Consider the following 19,311-nt stretch of genomic DNA (forward strand, 5'->3'; position numbering starts at 1 on the left):
TTTCTTAAATGGGACTTTTGTAGTTGTGTTAGTGAAGTTGAATGAAGTTGAATGTCAAACAAATGTCTAAGTCTATCTAGGATGGCTGGTAATGAAAATCCACTATGGAAAGAAATGAATGGCAGTTTTGCTTCATTAAGCTCTATTTAACCAGATGTGTTCATGAGCAGATTTTAACCGTGCAGCTTTTAAGTCTTTTGTTTCTTCTGCCTCTAAAAACTCCTCGCTGTAAAGCACCATGTTTCCCCAAACAGAGGAGTCTTTATCATGTGAAATATTGCACCTGCTCATTTCAGAGCGCCGAGCCTTGGCTTGAAAGCCTCTCTCTCATTCTCACGCGCTTCCCTCTCTTGTCACTGGATTTTTAGAATCTGAAAGAATCTCAGGTATGCCGACAATCTCCGCAGCCATTGACAAATTTCTGTCTTCGGGCAGGTGAAACAAACGCACACACACACACGCGCGCGCGCTCTCGTGTGCACATCATGGACACACTCTGGGCCAGCTTGGCTGTCATCATCGGCTTGTCAACGTTGCTGCACCTGAGAATGGTAACAAGAGCAGCGGTGTCATAGCTGCTCGACATGCTTGAGAGATGAATTTCCCTCAGCAAAGAGAGCAGCAAAAACTTACACAAACAATAACATGTTTGCTTTAAAGCGGCCAAAATGTAGCATACATTGAAACAATAAAACAGCTGCTGGCATGGGGAGTTATTTCCGGCTGCAGCCTTTGCGGTGTGTTCTTGTGCAACATTTCAATCAGAACCCCCAAAAAAAGGGACAGGTGCAGGAGGTCTGCAAGGGCCGCGGCTTTTCCACGTCGAGTCTGCAGGGGCCCAGGGGTCCCCTCAAACGGCGTCATATTATTCTACACGATATGACGCACAACAACAAAAAAACATGGAAAAACTGCGCCAACATTGTCGAACACCATGTTGAGTGGTTATATCGAGGAAATACAGTGAGAGGCTGTGGCGTTTGAGTCCCAATGTATTGCGCGTCGTCTTTTTCTCCCCCATTTTTCGCTTCACATCATCTCACTCTCTCCCCTTTACCCAATCACCAGCCGACACTCTACAGTACAGATAAAGTGAGCTTGCGTATCCTCACAAACTCTCCAACGGCCCCACTCTTCAGTTTCTCAATCGGCACAATGGTGAGCTTGCAGTTAGAAAAGAGGACGTTCCCTCAACAGGTTTTCTTTTCTTTTTTTTTAACATCTTCCTGTTTGTCGCAGCTGCGTCGAGTTGTGTGCTTGCGTTAGAAGAATGGCCGCCGCATCACTCTCCACCCACGGCACTGGTTGTGTCTGTGTAAGTTTGACTTGCAAATGTCCTCGCCGCCGTTCCTTGTGGTGTGATTTGAATCATTCAAACCAGGTGTCAATGGCACCATTCAGGTGGAGCGTTACATGGTGTGACTGTGTTGAATGGGGGGGGGGGGGGGGGGGGGGGGGGGGGGGGGGGTCTGTTTTTCGCTGACTGAGCTGACATTGAATTCTAACAGGTGCAGGTGACATCTTTTGATCCGTTAAAGGTTGTTCTCCTTTCAGTGAACATCACCGAGTCGAACACCCGCTTTTAGTTTTATTAACTCTTTCCCTACTTTTCTCAGTCTGTAAATGATTACACACAACCCTCCCCAAAACACACACACACACACACACACACACACACACACACACACACACACACATAATTGCCACACATACACACAGTAAATGGGATGTGGTATAGTGAGCTGTCAGACCGCACTAATTCCTCTTTTTATGTGTCTGTCCCACTGTGTAGTGCAGGGATCAGGATTGCCTTTCAGGATAACAACTGAAGCTCTAAGTGTGTGTGTGTGTGTGTGTGTGTGTGTGTGTGTGTGTGTGTGTGTGTGTGTGTGTGTGTGTGTGTGTGTGTGTGTGTGTGTGTGTGTGTGTGTGTGTGTGTGTGTGTGTGTGTGTGTGTGTGTGTGTGTGTGTGTGTGTGTGTGTGTGTGCGTGCGCGTGCGTGCGCGTGCGTGCGCGAGTGAGTGAACAACAATTGGCCCCTAAGCTGTAAAGAGCCTTGCAGCCACGGTGTCGCCAACAAATATCCACTGGCTGTCAGCGACGGACCGACTTTGTGTGTGCGTGTGCGCAGATGAACCAACTTCCTGTGGTGGATTGAAGTTAAGTGCTGCTATTTGACTAAGGCCTCCAGTCAGGCTTGATTTTTGCGGGGGGGGGGGGGCAGCTTGATTGTGCTGACAGAAAAACACACGCGCGCACAAGAACACAAGTTGCATATATTACCATTAGCTCACACGCACATACCTTTTGGTGTGTGTGTGTTTTTTTTTATTTCCAACATGTGTGAAGCCCTCGTACACACTCATCGTCTCCACAGCCTCGAAACGTTTATCACTCTCTCTCTCTCTCTCTCTCTATTTGCTCCCTTTGCCTTCCTGGCTGCTGTAATCTTCCTCCTGAAGGCATAACAGTAGTTCAGCTGACAAGCAGATAAAACTGGGGTTGCATAAGATTTTGAACTGCAGGCCTGCCCTGTAATCCACCCTCCATAGCTGTGTGCTCCAGCGTATGAACATGTGTCAGATCCCTGCATTATTCTGCACTTTACACGTTCTTTTCTGGTTCCTTTCGTTGAATACATAAGTGACAGTATAGCGGAGGACAAACTCAATGGAAAGTTCAACCACAGTCAGGTGGGTGGTTTGAGCTCAGCGAGAGCATCGTCAGCCGCCCCCATCGGAAACTCAGCTTCTGAGAAAAGGTTTTCACCAGCAGATAAAAGAAGGGTGGTTGATATTATTTTTAACCTTTTTAAAAAAAAATATTTTTATTCTAGCCTCTCTTGACAGCTGTGCTAATGTGATAAACTGACTTTTCTGAAACAAGACAGTTCCAGGCAAACAAGAAAAAAAAAAACATCTCATTGTGGTTACAATGTTGTGTAACTTGAAAATATTGCACGTACGCTCGATTTAACCGTACGTTTTTTTTCACCATAGTGAAAAAAAAGTTGCGTTCACTTTGATGATCAAACGGAAGTGTGAAGAAGAAGAAAAAAAAGAGTTTCTGCAGCACCAACATTTCCCCCTCAGCAGATTCAGAACCTTTGTGTTTGAATTTAAAGTGGACGTCATTAAAACGATTGAAAGCCTCCTCACATTCATGGAGACTGTTTTAAGGTGGATTTGTGGGCTAGGATTTCATTGGGAGAGAACGAATACCATCTCTTTATTTAAAGCTTGTTTCATCCAGTCCGGTGGGATAAAATTATTGACATGTAGATTTTGAATTTCAGTTCAGGAACATCGAAACGCAAACGTAAGCACGCCTACATCACTTCCTATTCCTCTGACACTGATTTCACTTTCCTTCTCCCCCCGCTGGGTTTTTTCCACTTCTCTCATTGTCTTAACACAGGAACCACAGGGGGTCCACACAGACAGCAACAGAGTCTTCATCCTTCCACTCTTCCCCCGTCGACCTCCATCCCTCGACCCTTAACTGACGGTCGGCCTCTCTCTATAAAGAGGCCACACTTTGGAACTCTCTACCTACTAATCTAAAATGAACAAAACAACAGTAGTGCTTTTAACCAAGGACTCAAACATATAGCTGAAACCTAAACAACAGTGCTCACATGAATAGCTCTGAACTGCTTAACCGACCTCCACGTGCGCCCTGACCTTCACCACTTCCCCCTCCATCTTCCGATCGCTCGCTCATCATTTCAGGGTCTGCCGCGCACGTCACGACCAAAACCTCTGTTTTATTCGCAAAGATAAAAGATAGAAAGTCTGTCCTCTTGAGATTGGGAACATTTGCTCTGCTATGATGTCGCCTCGTCTTTACTTTATCTCATTTTTTTACGTTTAAACAGCTTTTTCCCCCCCCCAATATAAATCTACAACCTGACATGAGAATCAAAAGACAAAATGAATCTGGTGTTTTTTTTAAATCAGATTTTTTTTTTCTATTCGGCTGCTTAAAATATTTTTTTATGGGATGCCCATATTTCCCGTACCGCTCTGCACTTCCTCTCTCCCTCTCTCTCTCTCTCTCTCTCTCTCTCTCTCTCTCACAGAGCTGTTTGATTGCTTAAGCCTGGCCTTCAGACACGCAGACAAAGCGTCCATGAAGAATAGCCTCGCTTCCTTCCTGTCTTCCTGTGCTGCGTTCTGCCTTGGTGAGCAGGGTGAATAGGCCACTCTGCCCCACAGCCGCCATGAGCCGCAAGGGCCACGCCGGCTAAAACCAACAAAGAGAACTGTTCTGGGGCTCTTTTTTTTCTCCCCCCTCCTCCTCCTCCTTGTTCTGCCCCTTTCAGTCATAGCTGCCAAATCACTGGGACTGCTGAGAAAACAAACAACCTCTCTCTGTGCTTCTCGTCTTCATCACTTTTGCACTCGTTTTCTTTTGTCATTGGGTGAGAGCGTTTCACCATTTGTGCCGCATGGACTCGAGCTAAAGTGGAGAATTAAAACTGCTTCATGTTGTACAATGCATGCACATTTTATGGATCCCCCTGAGGGAACATGGGCAGAGGTATTAAACATTATGTTTCAGGTGTGCACCAGAAGCAGTGCAGTTCTTCTCCCCTGTAGGAGGGACACAAGACATTAGTTAAAATACACACCCGCTGTCCCCCCTCCCGTCTGTATACAATAATCCCCAAACAAGATTTAGCAGCCCCTATGTGACTAAGAGTAAACATAATTACAGGTTAAACCTGTGCAGTTAGCATTAGCATTGGACTTAAACTTATATAGCATAAATGTATGTAACCTGTGAAGGAGAGAAAACGTGCTGATTAAAAGAGACCTGTAAACAGTTAAAGAGCCTCAGAAACAAATGACAGTGTAGGCCTCCTGTAAGGTACTAATCCCCGAGTGGAGACACTTATTTCTCGATCAGATAAACCTTATTTTGCCTTGTTTGTACAAATCCAAACAGGCAGGGCTATTTTTAATTCAACACATCCAACTGATTGGCCTTCCCACCCCCTAAAAGCCGACCATCTCCCTATGGGAATACCAAGTAGTAGCTGAGAGGAGCGTTGGGGAGCCAAAATGACCCCCCGACTATTGAAAACAGGATGAATGCATGCCGGGCTGAATACGGGGGTAAACTGTTCGGTCTTTGTCATTTAAAGTGATGCTTTTAACCCTTTGCGCTCCCTCTTCCTAACAACCCACCCGTCTCCTCCTCCTCCTCCTCCGCATCCACCCTTTCCCTCTTTATTCACAGCTGACACAATGGAGGGGTTAGATGAGGCCCGCGACTGGAAAAATTCAGCTAAACACAAGATCATCTCTCCCCTGTTTGGTCTCTAATGGGATTCGGCCCGTTATGTTTCCCATTACTGATGCTCTAAAATAGGTGAAAGTTGATAATTTTGGAAAGCAACCCCCCCCCCCCCCCCCCTCCCCTCCCACTGTGAGTGCAAGACTTGAGTTGAATAACAAACAAGAGAGCGCAGGTTGGGCCCCGGCGCGTCAATCACCGCTCTGAATGCATACCGTGCCGCAAACACGTCCGTATGCTGTCAACAAGTGTCAGGGGCTTATGTTTCAGGTTTATGTTTCGCCTGCAGGGACATTCAAAACCAAAGAATTCCTGAACAGACCTTTGATTTAAGGGGGAAAAAAAAAAAAAAAAGGAAGAGCCAAGTGTCTGCAGGACCCTGAGGAATGTGTATGAATGAACTTTAAGCCATTCCAGAGTGGAATAGTGGACTTACATGGGTGCATTTGCAGTGGCGGTTGATGGGCCACAAGCGAAATCTCTTTCTGTGCACTGTGGATTCATATCTGTTTCAAACCACGTGAAGAAGACCAAAGACGAATCCCAGACGAAAGCCGTTTTCACAGATGCACTCCTGAAATTTTCAAAGGGAATTTTCCAGCTGCATTCCCACATCTGCTGCTTCATGCAGACATCTTTTTGGGGGCTGGTCGGGAACATTTGGGGGAAAGTTGTAAAGCGATATTTGTGGTTGTTGCAGCCACCCTTAATAGTTTTGAGCATGTGTGAAAACAGTCTTAAACTGTCATTTCGTTCTGATCAGGTTGAAGTGTAAAGTTGCAGATCGAAGCATATTCAAGGAAGTGTTCTTGAAAGGACAGCGACACATTTGAGTTTTTAAAGGAGAAAATGCTTCATGCGCCACGTCTGCGTATTCTTTCCTCAGGAGAAATCCTTTGGGGTACACGCGCGAAAAACCAGGTCAGAAGGATCTGAAATGAAGTGCTTATGTGACACCTTTTGCGTTCATGAATGAAATAAACCCAGGCCGCTAGACGAGAATAAAAAAAAACAGGAACAAACAGGAACATATTCTGTCAAACTTCAAGGTTGTTTAATTTCAAACGTTAATATATTTTTCTCCTAATTCATAGTGAACGATCCAGCTTTGAAACTCAAGACAGGTCACCTCAATATCTGTGGCCACGACAGAAAAGCCCCATTTAGAGGTGACACATAAACAATGCTTTCTCAAAATAAATATTTTCATTATAAAATAATAAACCTTCAAATAAATACATATATTTTTTTTTTTTAAACTTTACACTAAGCAATGTCAGAATTAGAAAATAAACTTTTGATATAGGGTCACTGTACAATTTACAAGTAGAAGGGATAAGACTTGACCTTTGTAAATGACGTTAAAATGATTGATGTATATTTCAGTGTGCACAGAGAAGGCGTCTGATTCGTTGAAATGTGGAGTCATCGAGGTGTGGCGGAAACTTTTCACAGTTGAAGTATTCTTATATGTACAAAAATAAAACATCTCTTTAACTCATTTCTATTGTACATACCCTTTGCATTTACTACCGTACATGCAGTTAGTAACTGGAGTCTGTTCTTAGCATATCAGTTGTATTAAATGTAAAAAAAAAAAAAGGCTATTTATTTGGACTCTCATAGCAACAATAGAATATCTGAGATTGTTTCAAGGAAAAAAACAGTAGTTGAATATTTCTTCATATATTTTTTTTCTTACATGGGGAGTGATTCATTTGGTTTACCTTTCGAGGCCGAGTGAATGAACCTCAACGGAAAATGTTGAGCGCATCTGAAAGGTGTGAAGATCTTGATGACAAAACAGGAAAAAAAAAAAATCACAACAGTTTTATTTGCTCCCTAAACGAAAATTCTGCGCTACAAGGCCAAATGTTTTTTTTTCAGTCTCTCTTTTTTTTTTTTTTTTTCTATGCCGGCTTGCCAGAATCCTCACAGTGACTATGGTTGGGGTTCTTGCACCGGCAGCCTGGTCTGGACACTCGGTCGTAGCAGCTCTGGCACACGGCGAGGCATCCTTTGGCTGGGAGGTAGCACAGGAGACAGGGGAGAAGCAGCGAGAGGAAGGACACGGCGGTCCAGCGGACGCAGCAGTGCTGCTGCGTGCACGAGAAGGGCTTGTCGGCGCACGTGTCCTCGTCGTCGCTGGAGCAGTGGTAGAAAAGGCCCTTGACGCAGCACGCGCATGTCCCATATTCCACCACGTTCTCCGCAGAACACACGCACCGCCGGCCGCACATCCAGCACGACGGAAGCACCCTCGGGCGCCTGCACTCGGCGCAACAGCACCGACCGCAGTCGTCACACTTGTCGGCGTGGGCGCCTCGATTTTTGGAGCTTCTGCTGCCTGGCACAGCGAGCGCAACCCTGGACTCACTGTTCAGAGGTTTCAGCTCCTCTGAAGTGAGCTCTGTACGTGACGGCTGCGTCGTGATTATCTGGCTGCCGCCTGCCGGGCTGCTCAGGAGCCTCTGGCCTGAGGAAGTGCTCCCCGCACTGGTCCTGATGCTACTCTGCGAGTCATCCATACTGGATGGCCGTAGCACGCCTTCCCTCGACAGGATGGAGGCGTTTGCGTTTCCATGCTGAGTCAATGAGTGCAGGTTGAGGAGATTATTATGCCTCTCTTCCTGGGTCTCCTGCTGCCCACTGCTTCTCCAACCTGGTGAAGTAACCACTTCATTCTTCTGTCGCTGCAGGGAGGCTGGAGACCTTTGTGCGACTGTTGGCCCTTCTGTATACTCATTACTACTCCCAGTTATCCTGATCTGATCCAGAGATAGCACTGATGTGGTGTGGCTCGGGTGCTCATTGGTTAGCCCAGAATCTGGTGGACTATCTTGGGTTTGTTGAGGCTGGGGTTGCGGTCTTCCTTCGCCGCGGCGCCTGTTCGGCGAGCCGGTTGATGACGGTGACCCTCCTCCCCCGTCGCTGTCGTTCTGACTTCTGGAATCCATCTCGGGACTGAAGGGCTGCTGTGGCTGGCATGGGACACATCTGAAGTCCTGTCAACGAAAAAAAAGACAGTTTATAGCCGCGTGTTACGAGCCATGCAAATAACGCCATGCAAATCATAACCGATATCTGTACAAAGCACCACTATGGAAACAAAGCGAGACAGACATGCTCATCTGGCAGGGGGATGCTTGTGTTTCCTTATCGAGTTCAACAGAAGGAGAATCAAAAACATAGTCACTGGTGCTGGTTTCTTTAGGTACTTTCTGCTTTCATAGCCTTGTTTTAATCTCAACTTGAGCTAAGTTGTTACTTAAACATATTCGAAAGAGTAACGTTGACGCTGGATCCAAATTCAGGCTTTAATTAACCTAAGCCTAACTTGCTTTGTCCCACAACAGTCAAGAGCTGTGCTCCCAACTGGTCACCATATCCGCCACAAAATCAAACCTAAAAATAACTCGTCAGTTAGTTCGGTCGACAGAAAGTTGGACAGTAGTGCGAGCTGAAGACTTCAACCTCTGGGACCTTTTAGATCGTCTCTCAGTCTTACTCCTTATCTCGTCGATTGATACCACAAGCTTGAGATACACACAGACACATGTGTGAGGTGTGTTGTTCATCCTGCTTCCTTTTTACCGTCAAATATGTCACTTATTGAGAATCTTTACCGTGGATCATGTAAAGGGGGGGGGGGGGGGGGGGGGGGCTACACCTACCCTCCGCCAGCTTCAGGCATTAAAAAGTAAATATAGAAATAAACAATTGTGGCCGACTTTTTCTTAGGTCTTGTTAAGACACCATAAAAAAACTTCAGTCCATTTTAAAACCATAAAAATCCACACTGTAGCTTTAAAATAGCAAAAGACCCTTATAATAATTAAATAGAATAACGAGCTTTATGTAAGGGAATGATCCAGTTTTAGCTTCATTGATTGATTTAATAGCATATTTTTTGTACTTTTTCAAAAACGCCATCATGCATTTCCCTTTTTTTTCAAATACAAGATATTGGCTTCCCGTATGAGGCGAGTGTGTCGGACATGATGAAACGTTCTTCAACTCCACATTCAGGTGTTCCATGAGTTACGTTTTCCTCACAGTTAACACAAATGTCTTGGATTTAACTTTCCCTTCTCAGCAGCTGTGTGGTAGTCTCAAGTCTAGTCTGTTTTTTTATGTTTGAAATATAACAGGCCAATGACAGAAGCTGTTTAATTCGAGATATATAAAACAAGCGGTGAAATGGAAGATTTAGGGCAAAAAAAGGGAAAGAAATTAGGCCGCTAAATCTTCACGCACTCGCATCCCCAGATCAGTTATCTCTCTTATTCATCTCATGCAGACTAACGCAGGGTGACAGCGCAATATGCTAACATATTCAAATGCACAGCCTTGTTTTCACCAACATATCACAGCCGAGAAAAGAAACAGTGCCCTTAATTCTTCTTCCTTAAGGTAATTAGCTTTTAAATGCCTCTGCTGGGGTTGTAAGACCCCCCCACCACCTCCCAATGACAATACAGTAGGGGCTTTGTTTGTTGCATAAAAAGTGGCCTGCAGCAACCTTCCCTATTCAGATACATTTTACATTGTGACACTCTTGAAAGGCAGATGAGTGACAAGATAAAAAAAAGTTGGGAGCATGAAAGAGTCCATGTTAAGTGTGAGTGATGTGTTCAAGGGTGTTGGGGGGGGGGGGGGGGGGGGGGGGGTTCTTTGGGATTTATGAGCCCTTGTTTGTCTTCCTCCAAATGAAGGGCTTGCACGCTCAAATTAAAGCTGTTTTTAGTGGTGGTGGTGGGGCTTGGGCCCCCCATTTACTTAAGGGGGCCCCTCATTTACTTAAGGGGGCCTTCATGCAGGCCATGTTCGCCACAGTGGGGAGTGGGTTAAAGAAGTACACTGTGGCAAACGGATGGCTTCAGATACAAATCACAGGCTGGAGTTAGCTAAAATATTTTGGGGGAAAAAGAACAGATGAATTAAAAAAAAAATAATCAAAGTCTTATTAAAAGTTGCCTATGACACAAACCTTTTCTGATACCCAACTGATGTGTTTTTTATGAGTGGAGGGCAGAGCATTAGTTTTCATTTGCGTACTAAAAAAGAGTATGCTCCGGAAGTGTATTTAAACGCATTTTCAAAGAAAAAAGTTTGATCATTTCCTCTCCCAACTGGTACTAGACGTGATATTAACAGTGTTATTACAATGCACCTTAGCAGTGGTATTATCTTATTATTATAGCTCGAATAGAAAGGCTTGCTCTCGTGGAAGTCACCTTTTTGGTTAATTTCAAAGTGGCAGCCATGGATGATAATCAGAAAATGTGTCAAGGAAGAGTAAACAACCTCGTTTACAACGTAAACATTATCGTGCGTAAAGTTGCGCGTCTGAGGCAAACGTGTAACAAGTACGACAAAAAAAAAAGGTGTATGCAAGCACGCAAATAACGCACAAATGCGTTGTATTCCAACTATTCTCCAACATAGCCGACTTCAACAAGTGTGGAGAAAGCTCCCACGTACCGTGCTTTCGACGCTTTTAGCTCCCGCTTAGGTGAAATAAATCCAAATAGAGAGAGTTTAGTCCCTTTATCGGCAGCTCAGTCCTGCAAGTCGTCGATATATCCCATTGAGAAAGTTTCCAACACGGGCACATTTTCAATGAAGCGCCACCACTAACAAGTCTATCCCATGTCTTTGCGCAAGAGCACGAGGCAGTTAAAACATGCACAACTTCATCAGCGCTGGGAGCTTCTCTAAACGCTCAACTTTTTCTGAACAGAAGAAGAGAAAATAGGGAGAAAAAAAGAAGAGGAGGGAGAGACGCAAGCGAGTTTAGAAGTTGTTTCAGTTCGGTGTGTTTTGTCCTCTAAGCTCGGAGGGGCTTGCAAGTACTTTTTCTTGTATGTGAGTGCTTTTTTTTTGCTCTTTCCGGAGGGGAGGTCGGGATTTGGGCTGTAAATGGCGTCGTCAAGCTGAAGTGGGATGGGGGGGGGGGGGGGGGGGGGGGGGGGGGGGGGGGGACAGAGCGCTTGTTGTTGCAGCGGATATCTCGCATCCGGTGTTCAACCATTGGCTGCCTTAGAGCGGCCATTCACACCAGTCTGATCAGTCATACCACAGGGGCCAAACACTGCTGGTCAGCCTGCTGTGGACTCACCAGTGCGTCTCATCGGGTTGGTGGGCTTTTTGTGGGGCACCAGAAACCTCTGCCCTGAAATGAAATGATTATGTCAACGCATTTGAGGTCTTTTCCCAAGACCTATAGCTACAACTTCCACAAATACTAAATCATATAGGCAAATGTAAAATAATGTAATATGTCGTCTGAGGAATGAAACATGGCCTTCTGTCTGTCAATCGCTGTGATTAAAATACACATGAGGTTACCCATAGCCTATGTGTGTTATATGACACTGAGTTTCTCAATACTTGTTGAATTGCTTCTTTTTAGTAGTCTTGTTCTTCTTCTTCTTCCACCACAGGCTTCTTTTCGCTCATGAAATTCATAATCCCCGATAATATCATCGTTTATTGCAGCAGAAGTATGAAACAAAAGGAAATGCTGAAGTTGAATTTAAGTTCCTCAAATGTTTTTTTTTTCTTTTTCTCATTGCAAATTGGCTCCTGTCTTGCTTCTTTTTTTATTATTATTATTATTTTTTACTCTGAGTGTGCTTAGACCTGCCACAAGGAATTGCTGGGCCCCTAAAAGGCCAAACGGATGGGCCCTTCATTTTAACAATTTCGTGTTGGATCAGTAGCGTTGGTGCCAGCTTCCTCTGCCAGTTATTGGTGGGGTCAAAAACCTTATTTCTGTCTGGCATCCTTACTGTTGTGCAAGTCTTGGCATGGTGATACCCAAACCACGATTACCAGTGGGCCTTCACAGAACTTAAACATAACAAAAAAAAGCAAACCAATATTGTTTAGTCTGAACTTTCGACTGTTGAATAATGGTGTAGCAGCACCACCATGTGGACTTTCTTTGGCACTACATGTCTGACATCCACTTGGACTGATTCCTATACAGATGAAGAGTGTCACTCTTTGTGAACAAGCTGTGGAGTAGACTTTAACATGATGCACAGACGCAAATGAGGGGCTATGAATGTCTAAACAAGACCACCAAAATATGGCTGTCCACTGGTACTTTGGTTAAAACACTCAATACCAAACTATCCTGTGCCAAATATGATCATTGATTCTTTGAATGATTCACCCCTTTCTCAGCCTCACTAGATGCCGATGGCCGACATGAAAGGAAGTCAGTTTTTGGGTGGTAAATGTAGAGAAGCAAGTGAAAAGGAGAAGCCCAGGAGAAGGAGAAATCAGATTGGTTGAAGTGCAAAAAACGGCAGTTCCTAAAGTGTCCACTTGATGCAGGCTGCGAAACCCAATGAATCTCCTTTAGGTCCCTTTTTTAAAACTCCTGTTTTAACAGCAGAAATAATCTTGCTAGGAGCCTTGTAAAAAAAAAGAAAGAAGAAAAACAGATTTAGTTCATTCCTTTGTTGATCTTCAATGAGGGGTTATTTTTCATTAAAAAAAAAAGACATTTGGGTGTTATTAAGGTTAAGCATGCATGTGCATGAGCTTCCACATGCGAACACCGACGATGCAATGGTAGAACATTTGGAAATAATCCTGAGCAGAGGCACTTTAGCTGATGAGCTATATAGACAGGAGGGAAGATTTAGACTGATGAGTCATTTTCCTGCAGTTTCACTCTCACCCGAACACTTTTCTGATTATGTAAACACCTGAGTTCATTTCTTCGCCTGGAAACGCACACTTTAAGTGGACAGACGCCGCTCATTTCCATTCCTACTTCGGGTGCAACATGAACTTTCAATCAGAGCTGTGTTCCCTTCAGGGACTTGGTGCAATCAAGAGTGGATGTCGAACACTGAAGGCTCTTTATTTGCTTTACTCCGGCTCCACCCGTCTTACAAGAACTTCATGAATACCAAAATGTAGACACAGTTTGGGTTTTTTCATCTTCAGTTGAAAGCTGTAATGTCTGATGACAAAGCTCCTGCACAAGTACAATGAATATTAGCGCATAGTTTGGCTTAGTATGAGAAGCTTTCTGACGAGAACAGTGTGTCACCGGGATGGTGGTTAGCGCCCAGAAAATGTGTTCATCCACCTTGACAGCAAAGAACCACTTAATTGAATTTAGCTTGAAGACCTGGCCTTGGACACTCCACTGTCTTTTAAGTGCTGCTGAATCAAGCATGACAAGTGTTCATTTATTGTGGAACCAGCAGGGTTTGAAAAACTGCGAACTCAATGATGGCTAAGTGACAGCGACTCACAAACGTTCTTTTTTTTTTTGGTCCTTTTTTTTCCCACACCCCTCTGTTCTTCTCCTCCAAGAATACCTGAACAGAAAATCTCCCCTCTGTTGAGTCCTGGACATTAAAAGACAAAAATAGAGAGAGAAAATTGAAATGGAACCTAAAACCTCTCTTGCTGCAGGGGATGAACTGTGTCTAGATTGCAAGGCAGACGCAGCAAACTGAAATCGCTTTGTGAAAGGACAAAGTCTCAAAGTACATTGACTATCTTAAAGTTCTTGGCACACATGCTGGGAAGGGTGATAGCTTCAGAACTAGAGTTTTATTTTGCTGCAGAGGCAGCAAAAAGAAGAGCGCTATGGGTATCTTAAAGAATCATATACAACACTTTGTTTCGTCGAGCTTTGTCTACTTTAGGGCCCAACAGTGTGGTTGTGGAAGTAAAACTGCCATTTATTGTCTCCATAGTGGATTTGATCATTCGCCATGATGTCATAACCATCACAGGTGCACCAAAACTCCTCTTGAATAAGGAGGATGTATTTGTCTGCAGGATATTTAATCATTTAAGAAATTGATTTTTGGACGTATTCACCAAGCCATTAATACCTAATAATCCCCCCTCTTCCTTGTTAGTAATAGTGCATAATTTAATGTTATTAGAACAGGGTCTTAGTATTGGCTTATTATGCTGATCCAAATTTAAAGCTTCCATTTTGACAATGCATGTAGCCCATATGAGGTAAACATGATAAGACTGCAGAGGGCGCCGAACGGCTTGTTCTGCAAATCACTCGATAATTCCTCGTCACGAAACCAAACATATCTCAAGACGTCTTCAAGCCTCAGCGTAAGCCATTGACGCTTCTTTAAACGATCTCTCTTCTCCAAGCACTCCAGAGCAGCCGTCCCCTGGAAGCCCTGCAGCGTTGTGCCCAAGGAAGGCAGTCCAATCAAAAGGAAGTGGGCCCTTATAGAGACAGTATTAGTGAAGTGTTTCTTTTGTCCAGATTATTAGATACAAGAATGATTTGTGTTTCAAAAAGTAGTTCTAGATTTAAATGAAACATTATGGCAAAAGTTGGCGTCGTATGAAAACACAGCTTCCAATATGTGAACGGCTCCTTTGTTGATGTAATTTATTCTCGTGGTGAAAGTTCAGTCGAGCACACAAAATCAAAAGGTCAATGTTTCTATTTAAATTCAACATAACTTGATCAAACAGAGAAATAAGAAAAATAACAAAAAATGAATAGCCGACAGCAGAGTCCCGACTCTCAAAACTAGGAATCTCACAAAATCTCTTACATTCACAGAGAAAAAAAAAAATCAAACTATGGATAAAAACACAGCGAAGCCTACCCAGATAATCTTTAAAACTATCAAAAAAGTCAGACTTTACTCAGGATTGTCATGTCATGTAGTGTAATGTGGTGCATTTGCTCCTGAAGTCCATTAAAAAATGATTTCCTTCATTTAATACGCGGCCTGAATGCTGTTCCATTTTTGTCCCTACTTCCCGTTACATGGTGTCCTCGCAGCTCTTCAGGCTGTGTGAGTTCACCACGGTTTAAATGTGCTCCTCCTCAGCTGGGCTGAAAATGTATTTTTATCCCCCGACAGTAGGAGGAACACCATCACAATCACATAACCAATTTAGTGCGGGGAAACCAAGCTTCCAGGGACAACCTTAAAGGTGTGACAGGTTGAGCTTTTTTTCTATAATTCTGTTTGATAAACCGGAAACTGTTCCACAAAATATATAGCATATCCTTCGGCAGAAATAGTAATATTCTACATGAGGGATAAGGGTTTAATATACTGACACTGAAAGGGGAAGTTAAGGCTCATTGTCATGGCAACCTTTTTATTTTTTTGGCATAACAAGCCTTGTTACAGCATGTTTTCTTTGCTCCCCAGGGAGTTGGCTAAACTGTGACTGTAATAATGTGATAATGCATCTGACAAACACGGGGAGGTGCGATGTGATGCTGCGCTCTGTATGTTCCTTCATTTTGCCCTGATAGTAATTTCCTGTCTTCACACAAGCGGGGGAGGTGTTACTCCAACACACCGAGTTGTCTGCTTTACTTCGCGTGCACTATCTACACAGTGTGGCCTTTTAGTTTTCACACAGCAGTAAAAGGAAACGGGACCATGATGCACTTTTTCGTCTTTTGTCCTTCTTTCAGTGTTACAGGAAAAGGCTGCTAAATGAAACAAAAACAAAAAAAGATAGACACATAATGTTGCTCTCTAGATTCATAAGTGCATGTTCTTTCAGAGGCTCTTTTCAGACTGTCTGTTAAAGGCTCAATAGTGACGCCCCTGTGACGTCTCGCCATCGTAGAGAGAGTGGCAGGTGCTTTACACGGATGAGACTGAATCGGCAGAGTGCTCTGCCTCAGACGAAGCAGACACATCTGTAACTCCTCTAACAAACTTAGGTCCCGTGTCCAGTTATTGTAAATAACTTAATAGTCGACTGAAATGTCAGCACATGCCTCAAAACAACAAAAAAACAAAAACAAAAAAAAAAGAGTAGCTGATTGGATGATTCAATTGCTGCAGAGGGCAACATGCTGGAGTCGGGATGAAGTCGTTTCAAAGCAGAATGTTTCATCCACTCGCAGCTGTAACTTTTTATGTGACTGTATAGACAACCAGACATGCAAACAGACACCCATGCGCCAGCACATCCACTCTAACACACACACACACACACACACACACACTTCCATATCATTACTGCACAGTCCTATACACCTTTCATCTTCTATCTCCTCGGAGCCACTGGGAGCAAAATTTGATTTCCGCCTCATAACTCTCCCTATAATGCGATATCGCCGGCACTAAATTGCCAAGATAACCTTTATCAGAGTAGAGGTGAAAGCCCGGAATCGTTGAGCGCTTATTCCTCCGCCAGGCAAGACAAACAAGGAAGGCGAGCGGGGATAATAGATATTTTCCCTCGGGCTAAGCCACGAACCTCGTCGCCGTCACAGAGTCATTTGGATCAACGCCAGGGGGTATAGAAATGTTTAGAAGAAATGAACGGACGGATGGAGAATCAGAATAATCCTCCACCAGGTGCCTGTTGCAAAACTTTCCCACTTTCTCTCTCTCTTTTTTTTTTTTTTTTTGGTCACAGCTGAGGGGAGCAGAATATTTGCCAGGTCTTACTTTCTGCTGTGTGTGTTTGTACGCTTAAGCTAGATATTATTCCCTTACAGCAAATCTCTGTTTACTCAACTTTAGATAAAGTATCAGAGGCCTGCCGGGACTCCGTGTGCTGGACTGAGCACATCTCAGAAATGTACCCGAAATCCAAGAAGCTGATTTGTCTTTATCGTCCAACATCTGAGGAATCAATTCTACTGAAGTCACGTCTGTGTGTGGCCGAGATCCGCTGTGTATCAGTTCAGACAACAGAACAGAAATGCTAAGTGTCTAAGTACACTAACATTAGTCAATGAATGATGTCACAAAGGGAAAAATCTCCAAATGGCCTGTTTGAGCACACGTTTTTTCTGAAAGGTGGAGCAGGCAAAAGACGGAGAGGGTGCACTTATCGCTTGTGATTTTGTGGTTTCGCCACACATTTAGTGACTTAGCGTCCCGAAAGGGGTCGAAACGAGAGATACAGTTCAACAGAGACCAACACTCCGACGACATGAGAGAGCAGCGTTTAAGCTCAGTCCCTCTTCCCTCAGTCCCTAACCGGCCTCATGCTGCCAGTTCTCTCATGCAAATAATCGATCCCATTTATCTGCTGTAATTGAGAAAAACAATTCAATTGATAGCAACATTTTCTCCATAGGTTCCAACACCGTGTTATGAAACAGGAAATAAAAAGGCTGCGATGTGCGAAGGGCTGCTGAGAAATAGGAAACTGATTTCCATAATGACGATGGAGATGTTTCAAATTATACCCTAGCTCCTGAGATAATAAGCATTTTGATTGTGTTGGAATAAAATTAGAAACACACACTCCCATATTGGAATCAGCGTGAAGTTAATGAACTGATTGCAAAAGAAAAACAGGGTTTATTATCCTCTGCTTGTTTTGAAGTGTTACGTTTGGTTAACTGGGTTTCAACCAAAGCCGTTGATGGATGAGGTGGAGGAAACATGTTGAACTCCAGAGCCAAAATCTCTGGAATTTTGGCAGGAAGGGGGTAATAGAAAGCAAGTTACAGTGTTCGAAGGCAGCCAAGCAGCACATCCAGCTCATTTAGAGTCATCAAATTAAACAAATAACCCAACGTCATCGATTAAAATGCAAGAGTTTAAACCCATAACAAAGAAAGGAGTGCATCAGCTGTCCTTGGGGCGCAAATCGTATTTTTTTTTTTTATGCCATCACCATGACAAGCCATCAGCTCTCAAAGCGATGCAACTTTGTTGAATAGAGTCCCAATACGTCTGAGTGGAGAAAAAGATTAAGTTGTTGCCAGAGCTGAGCAGAAATAAAACAGGATTTGAGGTCACAGCAGGGAAAAAAAATAAATAAAACAAGCTTATTCCGACTTTCCGAGGCGTGTGTGTGTGTACAGGAAAACACAAGTTGATTTTTAGCCTAATGCACCCTCGATTCCATCTATGCCGCGTCTCGAAAAACTATTAGTTGAGGGTCACATGAGGGCAGAGATGTGATTTTCAGTTCCTGGATGTGAATGAGGCTTAAGACGCTCGCTGCATATGAATCCCCCCCAAAAATAGTTCTCTGGCTCAGACTGTGTGTCTATCAGGGAGCATTATGTAAGCACCAGTTTGTGTCTGTCTCTCCACCCCCCCCCCCCCCTCCCCAACACACACACACACCTTTTAAATCCTTCCCCATTCTCTTTCTTCCCCTCACAAAAGGGTCTATCGTGGGGGGGGCGTCTGAGCTGAGAAAGGGTCTTAATGTTTTCAGGAAGCCGATGATGCCTCAGCCATACCCAATGTGCCACGAGCCAATAGTGGCGCTGCGTTAGAGCGGGCAGGGCAATCTGCCGTGGGACGCAACGTGAGCGGACTTGTGATCAGATCGTGTTTAATGGCCAAGCTCGGCTGCAGAGCTACGAGTCAGCCAAGACAAGTCCCACCGGTTGTGGATTAATATTGTAATAGTCTGTCCTGCTGGATAACGGCAAAGCTGATTTCTCAGAGGCACAGTCATTCTCATGAAAGGGCAATGTATGTGCCTTATACTTATTTAGCAGTAAATACAAGTCCATGCACATTTCTTGTTGCTGCTGTTTGTTTTTTAAATGCACGTCTTTGCACATTATCTCGAAATGTTTGTATATCTGTCTTTTTATTTTCATTTCTTTACATTTTGTGAACAGTCTTTTTACAGTTATCTGACACTGTGGTCCAGAGAGAAATGTTGTTTTTTTTTAAAATCATTATTATTATCCCTCTGTATATGTCCAGCACATGTAGAAAAATTGACAATAGAGATGACTTTGACTTAGATTTATATATGTTGCGGCTTTAACCCTCTAACTCCAGGCAGTTCATACTCTCTTTTTTTGCGACTTCTTGGAATGGAAAAGTGCAAAATATTTATGTACATGAGGAGCATTTACTGTATTTACCCCTTCTTTCTGCACTAATCAACTTCTTAGTAACACAGAGTAATGGCAAAGTATACATCTTCGCTCTCCCAGATTTGGAGTATTTTTTTAAACTGCAAATAAACATCTGCATCCTTAAAACTAAGTTACCTGTTGCAACACAGCCTGAATGGTGAATGTTA

At 43.8% G+C, this 19,311-nt stretch overlaps 2 protein-coding genes across 2 annotated transcripts in view; one reads left to right on the top strand and one right to left on the bottom strand.

Annotated features, from left to right (window-relative positions):
* The window catches only part of ndfip2 (Nedd4 family interacting protein 2), a 187,568-nt gene that overhangs the window by 19,378 nt on the left and 148,879 nt on the right, over positions 1 to 19,311 (top strand). The window lies entirely within an intron of this gene.
* spry2 (sprouty RTK signaling antagonist 2) lies at positions 6,334 to 11,179 on the bottom strand. Its single transcript, XM_079336626.1, has 2 exons — positions 10,786 to 11,179; positions 6,334 to 8,306 (listed from the first exon to the last, which is right to left on the bottom strand). The coding sequence occupies exon 2, from the start codon at positions 8,256 to 8,258 to the stop codon at positions 7,212 to 7,214; it is 1,047 nt and encodes a 348-aa protein (XP_079192752.1). The 5' UTR covers positions 8,259 to 8,306; positions 10,786 to 11,179; the 3' UTR covers positions 6,334 to 7,211.

This window comes from Symphodus melops, assembly GCF_947650265.1.
Source record: "Symphodus melops genome assembly, chromosome: 23".
Lineage (NCBI taxonomy): Eukaryota > Metazoa > Chordata > Actinopteri > Labriformes > Labridae > Symphodus > Symphodus melops.

Coding starts and splice junctions, on each gene's coding strand:
- spry2 (XM_079336626.1), bottom strand. CDS start 8,258: ATGGATTCCAGAAGTCAGAACGACAGCGACGGGGGAGGAGGGTCACCG.